The 19,347-nt window shown below is 47.5% G+C and overlaps 2 protein-coding genes across 8 annotated transcripts in view; one reads left to right on the forward strand and one right to left on the reverse strand.

Moving 5' to 3' along the window:
- Positions 1 to 931: 931 nt before the first annotated feature.
- ZNF473 (zinc finger protein 473) lies at positions 932 to 15,515 on the reverse strand. 5 transcript variants are annotated; one of them, XM_081275746.1, is made up of 7 exons: positions 15,089 to 15,515; positions 13,977 to 14,060; positions 13,244 to 13,337; positions 12,947 to 13,137; positions 7,630 to 7,756; positions 5,817 to 5,906; positions 932 to 3,469 (listed from the first exon to the last, which is right to left on the reverse strand). In XM_081275746.1, the coding sequence occupies exons 4-7, from the start codon at positions 13,004 to 13,006 to the stop codon at positions 1,086 to 1,088; spliced, it is 2,661 nt and encodes an 886-aa protein (XP_081131872.1). In that variant the 5' UTR covers positions 13,007 to 13,137; positions 13,244 to 13,337; positions 13,977 to 14,060; positions 15,089 to 15,515; the 3' UTR covers positions 932 to 1,085. The 5 variants fall into 5 exon arrangements, with proteins under 5 accessions (XP_081131872.1, XP_081131874.1, XP_081131871.1 ...); XM_081275748.1 differs by lacking the exon at positions 13,244 to 13,337 and having other exon boundaries at positions 12,947 to 13,023; XM_081275745.1 differs by lacking the exon at positions 13,244 to 13,337.
- Positions 15,516 to 15,632: 117 nt separating this feature from the next.
- VRK3 (VRK serine/threonine kinase 3) overlaps positions 15,633 to 19,347 on the forward strand; it is a 35,878-nt gene continuing 32,163 nt past the window's right edge. The window contains exons 1-2 of one of the 3 annotated variants that reach the window (XM_081275771.1): positions 15,633 to 15,812; positions 18,585 to 18,646. The gene's annotated coding sequence lies outside the window, so the exon portion shown is untranslated. The remainder of the gene's footprint in view (positions 15,813 to 18,584; positions 18,647 to 19,347) is intronic. The other 2 variants (XM_081275773.1, XM_081275772.1) reach the window with 2 other exon arrangements.

The raw sequence follows: 19,347 nt of genomic DNA on the forward strand, positions 1-19,347 counted from the left end.
TTGGCCTCGCTAAGTGCCTAGTGAGTGGCTAGCTTAGAAAAATGGTCATCAATTAACAGCTCTATAACAAATTTCAGCTCCAAGCACCTCTTCCATGTGGATTATTTTGTGTTAACACCCAAGGCAGCTTTCCACACTGCCCCTGCTATCAGAAGAACCCATTTGTGAATTCAGCCATTGGCAGTACCATTAACTCCCATGAAAAATTTGGGTCTCACATCATATTCATTTATTGGTACTGAGGATTGAACTCAGGGGTGCTTTACATCTGTATTCACAGTCCTTTTTATTTTTTGAGACAGGGTCTCACTAATTTGCCCAGGTTGGCCTTAAACTTCTGATCCTATTGCATCAGCCTCCCAAATAGCAGGGATTACAAGAATGCACCACTACAACTGGCTTAAGTAATGGTTTAAATGGAGGAAGACTATGGAAAGAGATGGTTTGCAAATATGGCCAGGGAGAAGATTCTTCTTGGAGTGAGAGGTTTGGGAGAGTACAAGTAGAGTTCTAACCATTCAAGGTGAAAATTTACATACTCCTCTTGGATTTTTGTGGATTCAGTAAGAAAAGGCTAGGACAGAGGACAAGCATTTAAAAAGAAGAGGGAGATGAACAAAAACTTCTTTTAATATAAAAGAGCATATTTGTGTTTTATCTGACATGTACTCACAGATCAGTCAGCAGTTCTAAGTACTTGACTTTATTTAACCCTCACAACTGCCCTGAGGTAGGTGATTATTATGCCCATTTTAGGGAAGAGGACACCAAGGCCCTGAGAGATTTTAACTTTCCCAAGGTCACTTGGGGTAGTAGATGGCAGAGGTGAACACAACTCAAGCAGACTGGCTCCAGATCTACTTCTGAATCCCAATGTTACATAGCTTCTCAACTTTTGTGTCTCGTTGTTTGGATGAAACCCATATGTATAAACTTTCTAATCAATCTTTATTGATAAAGAGATTTATTTATTGTGAGGGGTGAAGCTCTCAATATGTTGGTTTCAAATCTTGTATGCAGATAAACATGTTCAGATGTGCAGGACTCTGCTGCCACCCAGTGGCGGCAGACAGTATTGCTGCTTGTTACTTTTGAGTGTGAAGCCTCTGATGTCGGTTGAGACTGGAATAGCACCGAAATGTCTTTTGACAGTGTTGACAGTGATAAGGTTTCTCCTGGGTATGAATTCTCTGATGCTGAGCTAGGTGGGCACTGAGGCCAAAGGCTTTGCCACATATTCCACAGGCGTAAGGCTTCTCCCCAGTGTGAATCCTTTCATGCTGTTTAAGATTTGCTCTCTGGGCAAAGGTTTTCCCACATTTGCTACACATGTATGGTCTCTCCCCAGTGTGAACTCTCCGGTGAATGGAAAGGCATGAGCTCTGGCTGAAGGATTTCCCACATTCCTGACAAACATAAGGCTTTTCTCCGGTGTGAACTCTCCGGTGTCGGATGAGTTGAGCACTCAGGCCAAAGGCTTTCCCACAGTCGCTGCATTCATAGGGCTTCTCCCCCGTGTGAATTCTCTGATGCTTAGAAAGGCATGAACTCTGATGGAATGTCTTCCCACACTCACTACACTGAAAGTGCTTCTTTGCAGCATGAGTCCTGTGATGCTGAATAAGGTAGTTACTCTGGGTGAAGACTTTGTCACACTCCTTACATTTAAAGGGCTTCTCTCCAGAGTGAATTAACTGATGTTCTGAGAGGTGAGCTCTTTGGCTGAAGGTCTTGCCACATTCGTTACACTTAAAGGAGTGCTCACTTTGGGAAGACTGTTGTTCGGTGAGGGAGAGGTTATGGTTGGCTTTCCTGTGCTCACCACATTCACATGGCCTCACCCCAGAGTGGATTCTCTGATGGCGACTGAGTTGTGTACTGTGGCCAAAGGCTTTCCCACACTGATGGCACTCAAAAGACTTCACCTTGGTGTGAATCTTCTCATGCTGAGTTAGGTATTTGCTACGGTTAAAGGTTTTCTCGCATTTGTTACACTTAAAGCGTTTCTCATTGAGCCTTTGATACTCTCTCTGTTCTGAGTTCAGATCCAAAATTTTCTTGCTTGTATCAAATCCTTGTTTTTCTCTGGTGTGAATACTCAGGTGGCAATTCAGGGTTGAATGGCAAATGAAGCGTTCTCCACACTCCTGACATTGGTAGGGGGCTTCGATGGTGTGGATTATCTGATGCTGCACCAAGTGTTCTTTGTGGCTGAAGGTCTCCTTGCATTTAGCACAGCCAAAGAGCTTCTCTGTGGTATGACTGGACTGATGTCTAATCAGGTGTGAGGGTCGGCTGAAACTTTTGACACATTCCTGACATTTGTGGGGTTTGTAGCCTGTATGAATTCGCTGGTGTTCATTAAGGTGAGTGTTCCGGCAGAAGGTTTTCCCACAGTCACTGCATTTGTAAGGCTTCTCTCCACTGTGAACCCTCTGGTGGATCTTCAGTGAGGATGTATGGCTGAAGGCTTTCCCACATTCATTGCACTTATAAGGCTTCTCCCCAGTGTGGATGGCCTGGTGTTCAATGAGTGACGAACTCCGCCTGAAGGTCTTCCCACACTCCTGACACTCAGAGGTAGTTTTTGTAGCATGGGTCTTTTGATGTTGGATGAAATGCTTCTTCAAGTTGAAGGCTGCTTGGCACATGGCACATTCGTAGTGTTTCTGAATGTGGGTCTTCTGGTGCCTGGCAAGATGAAGGGCCCGGCTGAAAGCCTTGCCACATTCATTACATTTGTAGGACTTAGCACTTACGGTGGTTTTCTGATATTTAATGGGTCGTGCACGATTGGACGGACAGTCATGATCTTGATTGTTACAGAGTTTTTCTCCAGTGTGAATTTTCTGATGCCACTGGAGGTGCATGTTCTGACTAAATGTTTCCCCACATTCCTTACACACATAGGACTTGTATCCTGTATGAGTCACAGGACGAACAAATAGGTAGGAACTCTGGATGAAACTTCTCTCATACTCTGGACGCACAGGGGGCTTCTCCTTTGTGTGAATGATCCAGTGCTGGATAAGGTGGTAACTCCGGCTGAAGCTTTCCCCACATTCACTACATTTATACAGGGTCTCCTCTCCCTGTACAGAATCCTGCTGGCTCTGGTCTGAGTAGTAGCCAAAGTCACTCCTACATTCTTTTGACTTAGCTGGTGTGAGGCTCTTTTCAGGAATGTCATGCATCACAGAGTCTTCTCCGGTGGAAAGGAGGGAACAAGGACTGAGGCCACACTTGAATTCATGATTGCATTCTGTGGGACTTTCCTCGTTGATAGCAACATCAGTCCTCAGAAGACTTTCTGGATCTCCCAGCAAACTATCTAACCAGCTCTCACCTATACAGGTTTCAAAACTGGAGTTCCAGAGGCCATCCTTGGAAAATGCCTCCAAAATCTCCTGGGAGAGCCCTTCTTCTAAGAAATCCTGATGCAGAGGAGAGGCCTTGGTCTCAGTCATATCTGAAAGAGAGAATACAAATGTCTCCAGTGGGAAAGACCAGAGCTGTGGGCTGAGAATGTGGACAAGAGGCAGTAGGGGTGATACGTCTTGAGTCCAGCCTGTCCATCAAGGGGGTTAAAGGAAAGGGGCCCGAAGTGGTGTCCCGTCTGAAACTGGCATCAAGAAACAAGAGTCCATTCTCAAGAAGGGAATCTGGAAACTTCAGGAGTTCAACTGAGAGGGAGAATCCCAGCCATAACCCTCATAGCTACATCAATGACCATGTTCCCCAAAGTCTCCTGGGCTCACCCCTTTCCTCCCCTCCACTTTGTCCTACATAATCACTAAAATCTTGCTCTTTCTATCCTGGTCCTTACTCCTGGAGAATGACCCAATCACCTACCCAGTCCTCCACATCTGAATCCTGGGAGTCCGCATCCCCACTCCCACTCACCACTTTCTGCCAGACCTCCTTGGGAATGTCAACTCCCTCCCTCTCCTGTGTCAATCATCAACTTCCACCCAGCCATCAGGGGCTGTGTGACAACCAGCTCTGGCTACATCACTCCCCCAATAAACACTTCCAGAGCCTCTGAAGAGAAATGCAAGTGCATGAATCCAGCATTCTCTGTACTGGCCCCAAAGAACTCCTGCATGTCCCTGAATTTACCAAACTTTCTTATCTGTGCCATAACAGGACTCTTGTGCCCAAGTGCCCTTCACAGGCAAACTGTTCTGTGTCCTAGCTTGAGTACCACCCTACTCTGCGGTATCCCCAAAACCCCACACTGCTTTCTGCTGAGAGTGCCCCACCTTGTGTTCTCTCTGAAACAGCTGAGCTTTCAGCACCCTCTACTGTGACTTGTGAGTGGATGACATACAAGCAGTCACAGAAAATTCTCAAGGACAAAAAGCAAGGTACCTCAGGTGCACTCTCAACCACCCCTGACAGCCCCCTTTCCAAAGTTGAACAAGCAGATCTGCTCTTATCTGGCCCACCCTCAACTACCAAGCTGTGCACCCCTGGGACCCCACAAAACATGAAATTCACTGCTTTCTCCACACCTCCAGTCCCCCTACCCCACCCAGCCCATCCTGAACCATCATATTCTTTCAAGTCTGTTCCTTTGCGGATTTCGTGGCTCTCTATCCACTGAACATCTCAGAGACTGCCCATCTCTCAGCCTGTTAAGTGAAACTGAAACAAAATCTTTCCAGAGCCACCTCTTGCTCTGCATTGTCACATCTTCTGTGCTTCTGCTCCAACAGCTATCTGGCTTGTTCTCCTCACCATGCCTCTGTGCATGCTGCTGCCTATGCCTGGAACACATCAACAGCCGTGTACCAGGCCCCTCTTACATGCTGAGCATGATGTAGAGAGCTGGGAACACAGGATGAATCTAGCAGAATCTGCAGTTATAGCAGGAAGAAGACCTGAGTGATAACAATGCAGCACAGTTGTGACTATTGGAGATGTACATGTATACACACACACACACACACACACACACACGCCTACCTATATATTTAGTTGTCTCTACTTGAAAATATCCTCTATGTTAAAGTAATAGAAACAAAAATGAGAGGTCAGGGGAGCACGTACCTGGATTGGTCTCCCTCATGTGACACTGGTGCTGAGCAGCAGGCTGCAGAGGACTCATAGGCAGTGAGCCAAGCACAGGGATGCAGACTGATGGGCAGGTAGAGCCCCGGAATCCTGTGATCTCTGGTTTAGGGCCCACCTCCTCACACTGATACAGTAACACTGAGTGAAGCCACCCACACCCAGGTGAGGCACCTGCTTCTGTTCTCTCCTCCCAGGGATGTTTCCACCCGGGGAAGCACCACAGGAATCCTCACTGACCTGCTCAATCAAAGGAACCCTGGCCCGGGAGACAGCAGAGTGGATCTTCTTGGCAGCATTCAGTCCTGGGCCTGAGTTACTCCCAAATGAGTTACTCTGAGTTACTCTGCTAAGCCCAGGGCAAGGGAGAAAGGTTGGGTCTATGTAAAGGGAGGGAAAAGAGGTAGACAGACTGGGGGTCTACGCCTCATAGGCACAAGGCAAGAAGGGGGCAGAGACTGACACAGGGAGTCAACAGCCTCCCCTTGCTGAATCTGGAAGGAAGAAAAGAGGACAGGAGAGGCACCAGGACAGCCTGTGCAAAAGGCCGAAGGAGGAGGATACAGAGCAGGCATGTCAGATTGAGTATTGCTTAAGCATCCCCATCCCCTCTAAAATGAAGGGACAGACACCAAGGGATAAATGAAACCCACAGGCCAGATGTCAAGATGTCTGGGCAGACACACTGGGGGTTGGCCACCTCAGGCAGTTGAGGTACACCAAGGGCCCTCCCCTCCACTTACCAGGGCCAGCTGCTTCTGGGCTTCCTTCTACCAGGGCCTCTAGCTCTTCCCCACCATCTGGATAGGAGATCAGGCTGGGTCTTGGGGGATCTGCAAAGACAGAATGACACTGCAGTCAATCACAATGTGGAAAGTCAACCGTATGTCCAATAGGAATCTTTCAGCTCTCCCAACTTTATCCTGCACACAGCAGGGTCTCCCCTACCTTGCTTCCGTAGCACATACTGGCTATAGTTTGGAGAAGATCTGCCCTGGTGTGACAAAATTCTATCAAATAAGTTTCCATAACATGTAGTCTTTTATTTATTTTTTAATCTTTTAGAATAAATTATTCTTAGAAAAAATTGAGGACCTAAAAAGGGGAAATAAGTAGCTGAGGTGACAGTGATGGGGAACTGGGATGCTGGGGCCTGGGAAATGCCAGACATGCACTGGGGCTGGGTCTGTGAGGCTGCTGTGCAGAAGTGGGTGGACACAGCTGGTCCAACTAGACCCCTGGGAAAAGCCTGCTGGCACACCTGGCTTTAAAGAGGGCTCCCCACATCCCCAGAGCTGATAAGACAGGCTCGCTAGGCCTAAACAATTTGAGCAAACAATATGGTTTAAAAGAAACACCTGCTTTTCTTGTGAGTCTGGAGTTTGGGTTTGTGCCAGGCAAATGGGGCATATGGCCAACCCCCAATAAAAACTCTGGGCCCTGAATCTCCGATGAGCTTCCCTGGTAAACAACATATCACATGTATTGTCACATCTTGTTGCTGGGGAATTAAGTGAATCCCATGTGACCACTAAGAAGATTCTGGAAGCTTGAGCCTGGCTACCCTGAACCTCACCCCACTTGCCTTTTCCCCTTGCTGACTGTGCTCTGTACCTTTCCACTGTAGTAAATCACAGCCATGATTCTGACCATAGGCTGAGTCCTGGGAGTCCTCCTTGCAAATCGTCAAACCTGGGGGTGCTCCTGGGGACCCTAACCTGGCTGGGAAGGCAACTTCCCTTCTGTGAACCTGAGTTTCAGAATGATCAGTGAAAGAGGGCAACCCAACCTCCTCATGGGGTGACCAAAAGATTGAGTGAGAGCTTGACCAGCAGAGGACTTGGTTCATGACACAGCAGTTTCTGCTACTCCACTGCTTATTCACTCAGAAATGGTTCACTGGAGTCCTATGGTAGGTACTGGGGACACCAATGAACAAAGCAGGTTAAAAATCCTGCCCCTACGAAGTTCCCATTTCAGATGACAGATTAAGTAGTTAGAACACTAAGGAGCCATGAAGGAGTTGAGGAGAGTGAGGCAGGGCCTTCTCATAGGTCACAGCTCAGTGTAATAAAGGGAAGCCCTGAGAACTGTGGGCAGAGGGGACGGCAATCACAGTGACCCGAAGGTCAAGGAATGACTCCATGGTTACAAGTAGGAAATTCATAGGGATGAAGCTGCAGAGGCAGGCAGGAGGCCAGACAGGGCTTCTCAGCCTCACTCCACTAACATTTGAAGGTTGGATAACCCTCGGCTGGAGGTGCTGTCCTGTGCATTGTGGGAGGTGTGGCAGCATCTGTGGGCTCCACCCGCTATAGCACCCCCCATCCCTGGGCTCACCCACTATAGTACTCCTGCTCCAAACGCGAGGATTAAAAATGTCTACAGACATTGCCAATGTCTGCTGGCAGGCAGAGGCAGCCAGTTGAGAATGACTGGGTTGGGCCATGCTGATACCTAGGCACTCAGAAGCTGGGACTCCAACTGGTGGGTGATAGCACAGGTGATCCCCAAGCAGGACAGTGACTGGGACCCCAGAGTCAGAAGAGCACTCACTCAGAAGAAAGAGGTTCTGGTAGTTGTCCAGAGCTGTGTCCCAGAACAGGTCCGCCTGGTCTAGCCCCAGCTGTTCCCAATCCTCCAAGGTGAAATCCATGGCCACATCCTTGAGGGTGACAAATTCCTAAAATGCAAACACACTTAGTCATTCAAGTGCTGGGGCCAGGAAAGAGCCCAACAACCTACTCAGGGCACCCTAACCCTCAGTTTACCAGGACTTTGGCAGTAATCATCTTGTTCTCAGCCTCACAGGAACCTTGAGATATGACACTCAAGAGCCCTGTATACTTCATTATTCCACCTCTTTAAGTCCACGTTCCTCGTCACTAAAGTGAGAGTGCTGTGAGGATGAAGGGAGCTGGTGCCTCCAAGTGCTCGGCAGGAAGCTGTTCAGCAAGTAGAGTTTGTCGCTCATGCATCCAGTCACATCAGGGCACCTGCTGCCAGCTCCTTGCCAGGCACAGGGCAGCAGGGGAGGCAGCCTGTTCCTGTCCTTGTGGGACTTAGTCTGGGTATGTCCACTGACATCAGTGAAAATGCTCTGTAAAACTCTGAGAATAATGTCCAACACACATGTGCAAGTGTATAAATAAATTGGTCATCTTGGAAGGATGACAGCAGGGACCCTACTCCTTATACTGAAAACTGGCAGGTAAAGGGAGAGAATCTCTGGGTTGCCCGGCCGAAGAGGGGTGATGCCTCACTACGAAAGTGTTCCATCTCGGAAATGATGGGGACACCGCACTGGAACAGTACCCTGCTGAGTGAACAGACAACAAGGCAGGCAGTGCCAATGGCTGCCAGGACCACAAAGGCTCTGGGCCCCTGTGCTGCCACAAAGAATGCACCCAAGTCTAACTGAAGCCCTTGAACCAGTCACCACTGTGACACACTAGATCGCACCAGGAGTATGGAGCCAGCAAGCAACTGAAACAAAGTCCACAGGTCAAACTTCCCGGGTTCTTCAAAGTACAAACTGTAAAGAAAAGAAGGGTGGAAGAGGGACCTACAGATCAAAGACTTCAGAGAAAACCAAAAGAGGGGCCACGGGGATGTGCACTTAGGTAATTAAACTATTTTAAAAACACAAACAGCATAAGGAAGTGGTATCTAAAAATGTCAGGATACTTATGTGAGGTGTAAGAGGGTTGTGACAGGCTCCATACAGGCTTCTGGGTGACAAAGTCCTCCTTCTAGACCCATGTGGGGTCTGTTTTCATTGTGTCATGCATTCAGTGTGTCTGGATTTCATCACCCGTGCTTCATTAAAAAAAATAATAATATTTTAATGAAGCATTTACTCAACAGGATTCTCCTGTGGGTGGAAGAGAAGTGAGAAGAGCAGAAGCACAAAGATAAAAACAAAGACCAATCTGATAATCCCAGTGAGAAGTGATGAGATTCCAATTTTTTGGGCAGGGGGTACTAGGGATTGAACTCAGGGGTACTGGACCACTGAGCCATATCCCCAGCCCTATTTTGTATTTTATTTAGAGACAGGGTCTCACTGAGTTGCTTAGTGCCTCACAGTTGCTGAGGCTGGCTTTAAACTCATGATCCTCTTGTCTCAGTCTTCCGAGCTGCTGGGATTACAGGTTATCCACCACCACGCCCGAGTTAGATTCCAAATATTTTGATGATGGTACAGACAAGATTTCCTGACAGAAAAATCATAGAGTGTGAAAAAGAGAAAAGCCTGAAATGTTTCTAAGTTTTTACTCTGAGCAACTGAAAGGTCAGAATCACTGCTTACTGAGATGTGGGAGAAGCAGTTCTCAAGGCAGATGCTGACTCTGGTTTGGGACACTTGGAGTCTGAGCTCCCCTTTGACATCCTGAGGCTGAATGATGCCTCCATGCCTCAAAGATCTCTATACCCCAATTCCAGGAGCCCAAGAATGCTGCCTTTATGACAAAAAGGGACTTTGCAGCTACGATGAAGTTAAGGATCTTAAAATGGGGAAGTGGACCATATGAGAGAGTTCTAAATGTCATCACAAGAGGCCTCATAAGAAGGACACAAGCAGTCACAGGAATGAGAAGGTGATGCAATGACAAAAAGCAGAGACTGCAGTGATACAGCCAGGAGCCAGTGAATGCAGAAGCCTCTAGAAGCTGAAAGAGGCAAACAAGGCATTCTCCCCTGGAGCCTCCAGAAGGAACCAGCCCTGATGATAACTTATCTTTGGTCCTTTAAGAGTCATTTTGGGCTTTGACTTCAAGAACTGTTAAGAGAATAAATTTACATTGTTCTTAAGCCACCAAGTTTATGTGTTTTGTCACTGCAGTCACAAGACACTAAGGCAGATATCCAAAGGCTGATTCTAAACAGAAGCTGGGAGCAGAGCCAGAGAGGATCTTGTTTTTATCTGCAGTAGATCTTCCTCCTCCTCAGTTCCAAAAACTCCAAGAGCCCAGCTCACCCAGAGAGTCCATAAGATGGTTTCCAAGATTGTACAGGCATGGCCCCAGCTACCCCTCAGATCTCACCTGCTCCATTCTCCTGTCACCCCCTCTGCCCCAGCCACACCACTTCCTTGCTGTTCCCTGGACCACTGCCTGCTCCCACTCAAAGCCTAAGATCTCAGTTCTCTACTCAAAAGTCTCTTTTCTAGGAGGCCGCCTCCAAACCCTCTGCATAAAACAGCAAACCTAACCTGGACTTCTTCTTCTTCTTCTTCTTCTTTTTTTTTTTTAGTTGTAGTTGGACACAATACACTTATTTTATTTATTTACTTTTATGTGGTGCTGAGGATGGAAACCAGGGCCTCGCAGATGCTAGGCAAGCGCTCTACTGCTGAGCCCCAGCCCCAGCCCCAGCCCCTAACCTGGACTTCTTATTCCCTTCCTCACATTATCTTTTCCACAGTTCTTAACGCCACCTGCATACTACATGATTTACTTACAGAATTTACTGTCATGGGTTGAATTGTGACCCTCCAAAAAGACAGGTTGAAACCCTGACCCCCATACCTCAGGAAAAAACCTTATTTGAAAATAGGTTCTTTACACAGGTGACTGATTTGCGGTCATTAGAATGGGCCCTAATTCAACACAACCAGTATCCTAAAAACAGAAAACGAGGACACAGAGACAGACATATAGAGGGAGGAGACTATACAAAGGTAAAGGAGAATGGTATGCAAAGGTGAAGGCAGGATCTGGGTGATGCTTCTACAAGCCAAGGAAGGCCAAGTGGCCTGCACACCACCAGAGCTGGCACAGGCAGGAACGCTCTCCTCACAGTCCTTGAAGGAACCACCCCTGCCAAAACCTTCATCTCTCACTCCCAACTTCCAGAACTTCTAAGACAATACACGTCTGTTATTCAAAACACCCAACTTGTGGTACTTTGTTAACAGCAGCCCTCGCAAACTACTTCACTGTCCTCCACACTCCCACTCGCGTGAGCTTCACAAGGATGGGGACCATATCAGTTGAGGACCATTTCACAAGGATGGGGACCATATCACCTAGAACAAGGCTCCCGCAAGCAGACACACAACCAACACCTGATGAATAACACAAGGAAGCACACGGTCCTGGCGGCTGCTTGAGTCTGAAGGGAAGGAGTCACCAAGGACGGAGCCAGTACTAAGCAGGGTGGAGAAAACAGGGACAATAAACAGTCCTGATTACTGAGGCAGATGGAGTCACCCCCACCTTTGGACTTTCGGTTATGTGATCCATATAAACAGTCTCCTGAAAGTTTAAGCCAGTTTGAATTGGAGTTTCTTGTACTTGTAGTTCAAATTGTTACTATCTATCCACTGTTGAGAGCAATGAGTCAAAAAGGTTTTGCAGCAAGAGCCAGATGGCAGAGGGCCTTAAAGAGCTTTTGTTCCTCAGACTCTTATGGTTTCAATATTATGTATCCCTCAAAATCTCATGAGAGACAATGCAAGAAAGTTTAGAGGTGAGACAGTGTCTTAGGAGAGCCTAAACCTAATTAGTGCATCAATTCACTGATAGTGATTAATAGTTTTAGGAAGGTAGGGTGTGGCTAGAGGAGGTGGGTCACTGAGGGCATGCCTTTAGGATATACATTTTGTCTGTGGTGAAGGGAGCACTCTCCCTCTGCTTCTGACTCACATTCCTACACCAAACTCTTCTGCCATGATGTCCTGCCTCTCCTTGGGGCCCAGAGCAATGCATTTGGCCATCTACGGACTGAGATCTCTGAAACTGTGAATTCCAAAATAAACTTTCCCTCCTCTAATTTTCTTCTTAGGTTTTTGATCATGGCAGTGAAAATGCTGACTTAAACAGACTCCTAGAATGTGTTGGATAGGGATCCTTGGAACAACATTGGAAGGTGTAGATGACAGAAGCAGGGACTTGAACCCTGGGGCTCAAGGGAGCCACCGAGGGCTTTATACAGGGAGAGTTAAAAGGTCAGAGCATGCATTCAACAAACATTTCTACTGTGTGCCAGATCCCACTGTGATGCTGGGGACATGGTCAGGTGTCTGGACAAGGACCTGGGCCTTGAGGAATTCACTGTCTGATGCAGACTCAGGGATGCTAGATGATAAGCCTGAGGTGGCAGGGCTGTGACAAAGGGAGGTATCAGGGCTAATAAACCTTGGAAGGGAGGGGGAAAGTTACCATGGGATAAAGCCAAGCTTCCTGAAGTAGAGGACATTCAAACTGGACCATTAAAGACAAGCAGGTATTAACCAGGTAGAGAAGTTTTTAGCATTCATTCACGCAACAAACACCTCAAAAGCCTGCTGTGTGCTTGGCCTGTGCTAGGCCCTGGCAATCCAGAGATGAATCCCAATCATCTCCTCTCCCGAGAAGCATGTACTCTTGTGGGGCTGACAATATGGGCAGAGACAGGTGGATTTACGCTACAGAGGAGTCATCAGAGGATGGAAGGGAGGCCAGAATAAGGACAAGCTGACTCTGCCTTGGGAAAGATGAGGAGATGAGCTGGGTCTTGAGGGCTGCATAACATGTTACCACAAACAAGAACAGCAGGATATTCTAGCAGAGGGCATAGCCCAGGCAAAGGCAGAGAGATTGGAAAGTACAGTGTAACATTTTACCATCAGATCAGAAATGGAGTACTGGTTATCTGGCAAAATGACAGAAGATGCTGGAGAGGTAGGCAGAAACCAGGTCATGCAGGAGTGGGCATTTTAACCTGTAAGCAACAATGCAACAAGGATTCCATAGCAGGACAGCAATGGTATGAAACGTTACCATAAAAAGACAACTGGGGAGCCACCATGGAACAGCAAGCAGGGTACAAAGGAAGGCTGGATTTCTTCTGAGGGTAATCAATTAAGATAAAGGAACCCTCAACTTACCTCAGCCATAGCCGCCATGTCCCAGTAACCTCTTTCAAGCTCCTCCTCCTTCCCTTCCATGTTCCCAGCTGGCAGAGCTGCAGGAAGGGAGCTGTAAGAAACTCTCCCTTCCTTCTACAGTTGACTCCCTGTCCATGCTGGATGAGCCCCCAAATGTTCAGAAGTCGGCGGGACTTCTGAAGTGATTCTCCCTTTAGGAATCAACAACAATTACACTTAATTAAATTACTCCAGCCCCACATTTCCATTGCACTTCAGAACTTGTAAAACAACCTCATAACCATGCTTAGTACTTACTTTATAGGTGTTTGTGAGATCTGGCAATGAGAGTCTATACTTTGTTGGGACCTTTGATTTTGCTCTCGGCTGTGTCTTAGCACCAGCACAGTGCCTGTTGTATAGCAGGGGCTTTTAAAATAATTGTTGACATAACAAATGTCTCTAACTGAATCAATGGGACCATACTTCTGGGATTTCTTGATTATCATATCTAAGATTTGAGCCAGGTGAGCTGGCCTCCAAGGCTGTTGCTATTCTACAACAGCAATGCTTCTGAAACTTTTTTTTTAAACCACGACCCACAATAACAGAAATGACAGTCAGCTCTCCATATCTGTGTGTTCTGTGTCCTTCGATCCAATCAACCTCAGGTAGAAAATAGTTGAAAAAAAATTTGCATCTCTGGCTGGGGATATAGCTCAGTTGGTAGTGTTTGCCTCCCATACAAGGTCCTGGGTTCAATCCCCAGCACCACCAAAAATAAATAAATTAAATTAAATTGCATCTGTACCAAACACACAGACATTTTCATTGTCATTATTCCTTAAACAACATAGTTTAACAAAACTTGAAAACTGGTAAATTTCACCTAAAAATGAGATTTTCAGCTTCTGAAACACCCTAGAATTTGGCATCACTGGGTCTGCATCCCCACAAATCGAGTTCACTGGAGCCCATTTAAAGCTCCCCCTTTAGATGGAAGTGCTCCCTGCACCCCACAGGCCTCACAGCAGCAGGATCCCTCCCTTACCTTAACTACCGCACTCTCACCAACATCCAAGTTTGAGACAATTTCCAAATCACAGTTCTGTTCCCATTTCATATACTCTTAGACCTGAAAGGGAAGAAATGGGGAGTGGGGCCTCTGAATGAAGCCCAAGGTACCCACCCAGGAGTCTGGGAGTCTTGCCACCTTCTTAATGAGGGTCTATGGTTAGATCATTTACTCTCCCTGAGCTTCAGTTGCCACATGTTCCAAATGGGGCTACTGCAACAGATTCACAGTCCCTTCTCTACAATTCCAAAACCTAAAGTCCCTGAAAATCTGAAATTCATCCATAAATTGACAGGAAATCCTAACCTGGATTGCCACCGACTACATATAATCTTCTTTCCAGTCAGTCCGTATACACCTTTCCCCGACACCACGCAGAAAACTTTGATGACACAATCACTGTCCCAGATTCCGCCAGTATGTTGCCTAGTTGTGAAATACTGTCTTTCTAAAATCCGAAAAACCCTGATTCCCGAGATGATCCTGGTGCCAAAGCCATCCGATGACAGCGAGGACCTGCGCTATGTCTTAGTGCTGCTGTGACTGCACCGCGCCTGGGCACAGAATGCGCTCCAGTCAACGTTCAATTCTTGGACATCCTCAAGAACTCCCTTTCTTCCTCAAGATCCTGCCCAGACCTGCCGCCTTTAGAAACCTCGTCCCTCTCTTTCGCCCGGTCTCCTCAACTAAATAGAATCACTCGTCTCACTTTAGGAAGAATCTGACTTAAGGGTTCAAGATTCCATCAAGATGGGCTGGGGATGTGGCTCAAGCGGTAGCGCGCTCGCCTGGCATGCGTGCGGCCCGGGTTCGATCCTCAGCACCACATACCAACAAAGATGTTGTGTCCGCCGAGAACTAAAAAATAAATATTAAAAATTCTCTCTCTCTCTCTCTCTCTCTCTCTCCTCTCTCACTCTCTCTTTAAAAAAGAAAAAAAAAAAAAAAGATTCCATCAAGACCTCCACCGCCCAAGACGACAAGATTTTTGCCTAAATTGCGCTAATAGTATAGCCTCGCCCCTCGGGAAGAACCGAGCCCACGAGTCTCCAGGGTTCTCAGCGACCCTGGACACGACACTTGCGTACCTCGAGATTGCAGTCCGCCGGGCTAACAGACTTCCCCCAGCTCGGTAGGAGAAATAAACCTAACTCCTCTCACTCGCGCCTCTTCACGGGAACTTCCGGAACCCAGCGACACTTCCCAGCTATTCTACCCAGACTCCTCCGCGCCAAGCGCCAGGACTCTATTTCCCAGAGGGCTGTGCGCGCGCCCGCGCTTGGCTTCCCCGCCCCACACGCCTCTTTGACCTTGGAGGCCCCCGTAGAGCACCCTGGGAAATAGAGTAGATTCCGATCTGGACTAGGCGAAACCACAGTTTTGTAGACCTTGTTAAAGGATCGACTTAACCTTCTTCTGCCTTTCCGGAAACTTCTACTTATAAAGGAAACAACCCGAGGTTGCCATGGAAAGACGCGGAGGAAGCGGTTGGCGTTACCAAGAAGACGCGCGGAGTTAGAGGTAACCTTAGATTGGTGGGGAGATGCCCCGTAGTTTATCTTGATTGGCTTCATGCGCAGTGGGACATGCGCAGTGGGATGAAGTGGAGGAAGTAAGCGACGAGGGAGTTTCTCCCCAGCCGGGTTAGACGGCTGATCTGCCGCGAAGGCACTTGGGAAATGGAGTTCCCAGGTAGACAGCCCGGGGGCAGTTTGGAGGTCGCTGCGCTTGCTCGGGAGCCCGGCCTCCGAGAAGAGGATGCGTGCGCAGCGTCTCCGGCGCCAGAGGAAGTTTCCTTGGGGCAAAGAGAAGGTGAGTCCCACTTCCTGCGGCTCTGACCGCAGAAACTCTGGCGCCCACCCCTGTTCTCAAGTACAGAGTGAGGGAAGTTCCTGGCTTCCTTCGGAGTCAGCTCGGCTGTGGAGCCTGTGACTTCAGCACGACCCTTCTTGGGAAGCGGAGCCCCCTCGCCCTGGGGCCTGGACTAGAGAGGCTGCGGAACCTCTCCGCGCGCTAGGACCCCAGCCCCCTTGGACGCTGGTGGGCGTGGCTAAGGTTAAGCATCTGGGGTTGACAGATGCTACGCCTTGGCAGCTGAATCAGCCCAGGTTTTCTGAGAAGGGGGCGGGCGACATGTCACTGTCACCTAGGCTGTTGTCCCTCCGCGCTTAGGATGGAGTCTAGCCTTTAGCCCTCTTGCTGTGTTGCGTCTTGGAATCTAGGAGGAACATAGTAGTTGATGCATAGTAGATGTTAATAAAATTTTATTGAATAAGTAAAATAAATGGATGGCTTGCCTGAGGATTGGAGCCTCGGGATTCATCCTGTTCTGGGCTCTGGGTGTACTGCGGTGAGCAAAGCAAACAAAACCTTCCATCTTGAAGCTTACCAGCCTATTCAGAGGAGTCAGCAATAAGGAAGTTAGAGTATGTCAGGTGGTGACAAGCACTACGAAGAAAAATGAAATGGTGGGAGGAGGATAGTGTGTACTATGAGTAGTATCAAAAAAAGATCTGTCCAGAAAGGTGACATATGAAGGGAGAACTGGAGAAAGTGATGGCATGAGCATGACATGGGCAGAAAACATTCTAGGAAGATGTGAGAACAAACGCAAAGGTCTTGGAGCAGAAAGATCTTGTCATGTTTTGGGGAAAAGCAAGGAGGCCAGTATGGCTGGCTTAGAGTGAGCAAGGGTGTATGGGAGAGGTCAGAGTGTGAGTGGGACATGGGAGATCACGTAGGGCCTTATGGGCTAAGAATTTTGACTTTTACTGTCTGAAATGGAAGCCACTGGAAGGTGTTGAGCAGAGGAAGGACAGGGTCTAAGATTTAATTGCTGCTTTCAGAATAGACTGTAGGGATGAGGGTAGAAGCAGGAATTCTAGTTCTGTAGAATTCTAGTTCTGTAATAGCACAAGGTAGAAGTGGCTGAGACGAGGCTGGTGACAGTGTAAGAGTAGGGGACAGGCAGATGTCTGTGGTTGAAAAATCCAGTATTCCTCCTGGCTCAGTTCTACACAGCATCAGCTTTCAGATTAAAGGCTGAAAGAATGTTCTGACCTGTAGCCCAAGAACCAGTGAAATTTTTGTTTTTGTTTTATGAATTTGTGCCAGTTGAGAACATGAACTTTATAGGTCCAGATTTGAGTTCTGTCCCTACCGCTTCCTAGGGGCATAGTCTTTGAGCAGCAGTTTGTAATGTGTATCCCTGGCTTATAAAGTTGGTGGGAAATTAAAATAATATTTGTGGATCTGCCACTTGAAGAGCTGTATGGCCTTGGTCAAATCACTGTCCCTCTCTGAGCCTCTCCTTCCACATCTTAAAGGGAAAAGTTATTCATCTGTGAAAGGTGATTGTGAAGATTTCAATCTACATATGTTGAACTCATGAGTTGGGAGCTGTTGTTAAATAAGCAATTAAACCTCTCTGTGCTTCAGGTTATTCTTTGATCCAGTTATGGAACAGATTATCTCAAAATGCAGTTCTGTAAACAGCCATTTGTCATGGCCATGGGTTCTGTGGGTCAGGGTTTCAGAGCAAGCAGGTGGGGCTGGCCTGTCTCTGCTGCGTGACATCTGGGACCATAGCAGGAAGACTCCAAAGCTGGAATATCAATTACCCAGAAGACATGCTTCTTTGCATGTCCAGTGGCTGATGCTGACTGTTGTGTGAGGGTCAATTCCTCTTCATCTGGACCCCTCCATGAAGTCTGTGGGCTACTTTAGGCTGCCTCGTATTATGGAAACCCAGTTCCACACAGGAGCATCCTGAGTGAGCCAGCCAGGTGCATGACCTGGCCTTGGAGGGGGCATGTCATTACATAATTATGCCCATCTTTATTGGTAGGAGTAATAGTAGGCCTCAAATCCAAAAGGAAGGGTTCAGAGCCCTGCTTCTTAGTGGAAAGGGTTACCTTTTCCGAAGAGCACACAAGACTAGAAATATTGCTACAGCTGTCTTTGGAAAGTATAGATGCCACACTCTCCTATAGAGGGCTGGGGGCATAACTCAGTGGTAGAGTTTAAGGGCCCTGTGCTCCATTCCCGGCTCAGGAAGAAAGAAAAAGAATGGGTAATAATTTTCAGAACCTACCTCTTGGGCTGTGATGTGGACTAAATCAGGTAACAGAAAGTTCTCTGCCTGGAGGGACCCTCCACAGATGTCCATGACCCACTCTGTGGCTTCCCTTAGATCTCAGTTGCCCCTCCCAGTGATGTCCTTTTTGACCACCCCGTGTAAACAGTGACCTGCCAACCCCCTTGGCACCCTTTTTCTCCTGAGGTACTTTATTGTCCTCCTTAGTGCTATCTCCTCCCGACCTGTTCAACAGTTACTTGCTCATTTGTTTATTAGCTTGTCTTCCCCTACCAGACTGTGAGCTTGCTGAGGTCAGGGGCTGTGTTTGTTTCCTTTCTAAAGGCTGAAAGAACTAGGACCTCCATAGGTTATTACTGCATGAATGAATGAATGAATAGACTTAGCACTTACTGGCTGCATGGCTGGTGCTCAGTAAATATTATCTTTTACTTATTTGTGAATTGAACCGAGTCCAAGTCATTGTTTCCACATTTGTTCACTTCTAGGCTACTATCAAGATGAAATTTCCAAGCCAGTGAATCCAGAGCCAGACTGCGACCCTATAAAGGTACCATCCCCTCAGGCATGTGACCCTTGAAGCTGGTTCACCAGCAACCCACTCCTGCTGTTTCACCTCTGTTGCAGCCAGCAGACTTCCTTCCTAGGAGGAGTGTTATTGTTAGTGTGGCAGGGCTCACCTGGTTAGGCACTTGTTCCTTCCATTTTTATCCCAGGGCACTGGCCCCTGGGGAAAATCCACTTAACATGAAGCCCCTTAACACCACCACAGATTTCTAAACCATCCTTTTGTTTACATATGAAATCCAATGGTGTCTTTGTGTATTATTAGTCAGACTGGGCTAGTCTTTTCCACAGTAACAAATAACCTCCAAATCTCAGCAGCTTAACACAAACACAAGTTTTTTCCTCACTAATACAAAGTTTGGACAACTCTATATCCAGCTTTGATCTCATGGCTCCAGCATCAACACCTGACCTTCAGGCTTGCCTAAAGGAAGAACGGGAAAGGCAGAGAGTCCTGTGGCTAAACGGATGCTCCCCAGTGTTTACACCTTTGAGAAGACAGATGTGATTTAAATGTTACTGCCAGAACAACCGATCACTAAGACAATCACTCAGAATTACACCCCTCCTTACTGGAAAGGAAAAGGATACTTGACAGTGGTCTTCGCAGACCAGGTGTCTTACACAGCTCTTTTGTTTGAAATAGCAGAAGAACCCTTTTATACCAGAGTATGATTTTTGCAC

The sequence above is a fragment of the Spermophilus citellus genome (assembly GCF_964194105.1).
Source record: "Spermophilus citellus genome assembly, chromosome: 18".
Classification (NCBI taxonomy): domain Eukaryota; kingdom Metazoa; phylum Chordata; class Mammalia; order Rodentia; family Sciuridae; genus Spermophilus; species Spermophilus citellus.

Excerpts from the sequence above, each read along its gene's own strand:
- ZNF473 (XM_081275747.1), bottom strand. The coding sequence starts at position 13,006 with ATGGAAGGGAAGGAGGAGGAGCTTGAAAGAGGTTACTGGGACATGGCG. Across the intron at positions 5,907-7,629 it reads CCAGAACCTCTTTCTTCTGA|ATCCCCCAAGACCCAGCCTG; the intron begins GTGAGTGCTCTT and ends CTGTCTTTGCAG. Across the intron at positions 3,470-5,816 it reads CCCAGAAGCAGCTGGCCCTG|ATATGACTGAGACCAAGGCC; the intron begins GTAAGTGGAGGG and ends TCTCTCTTTCAG.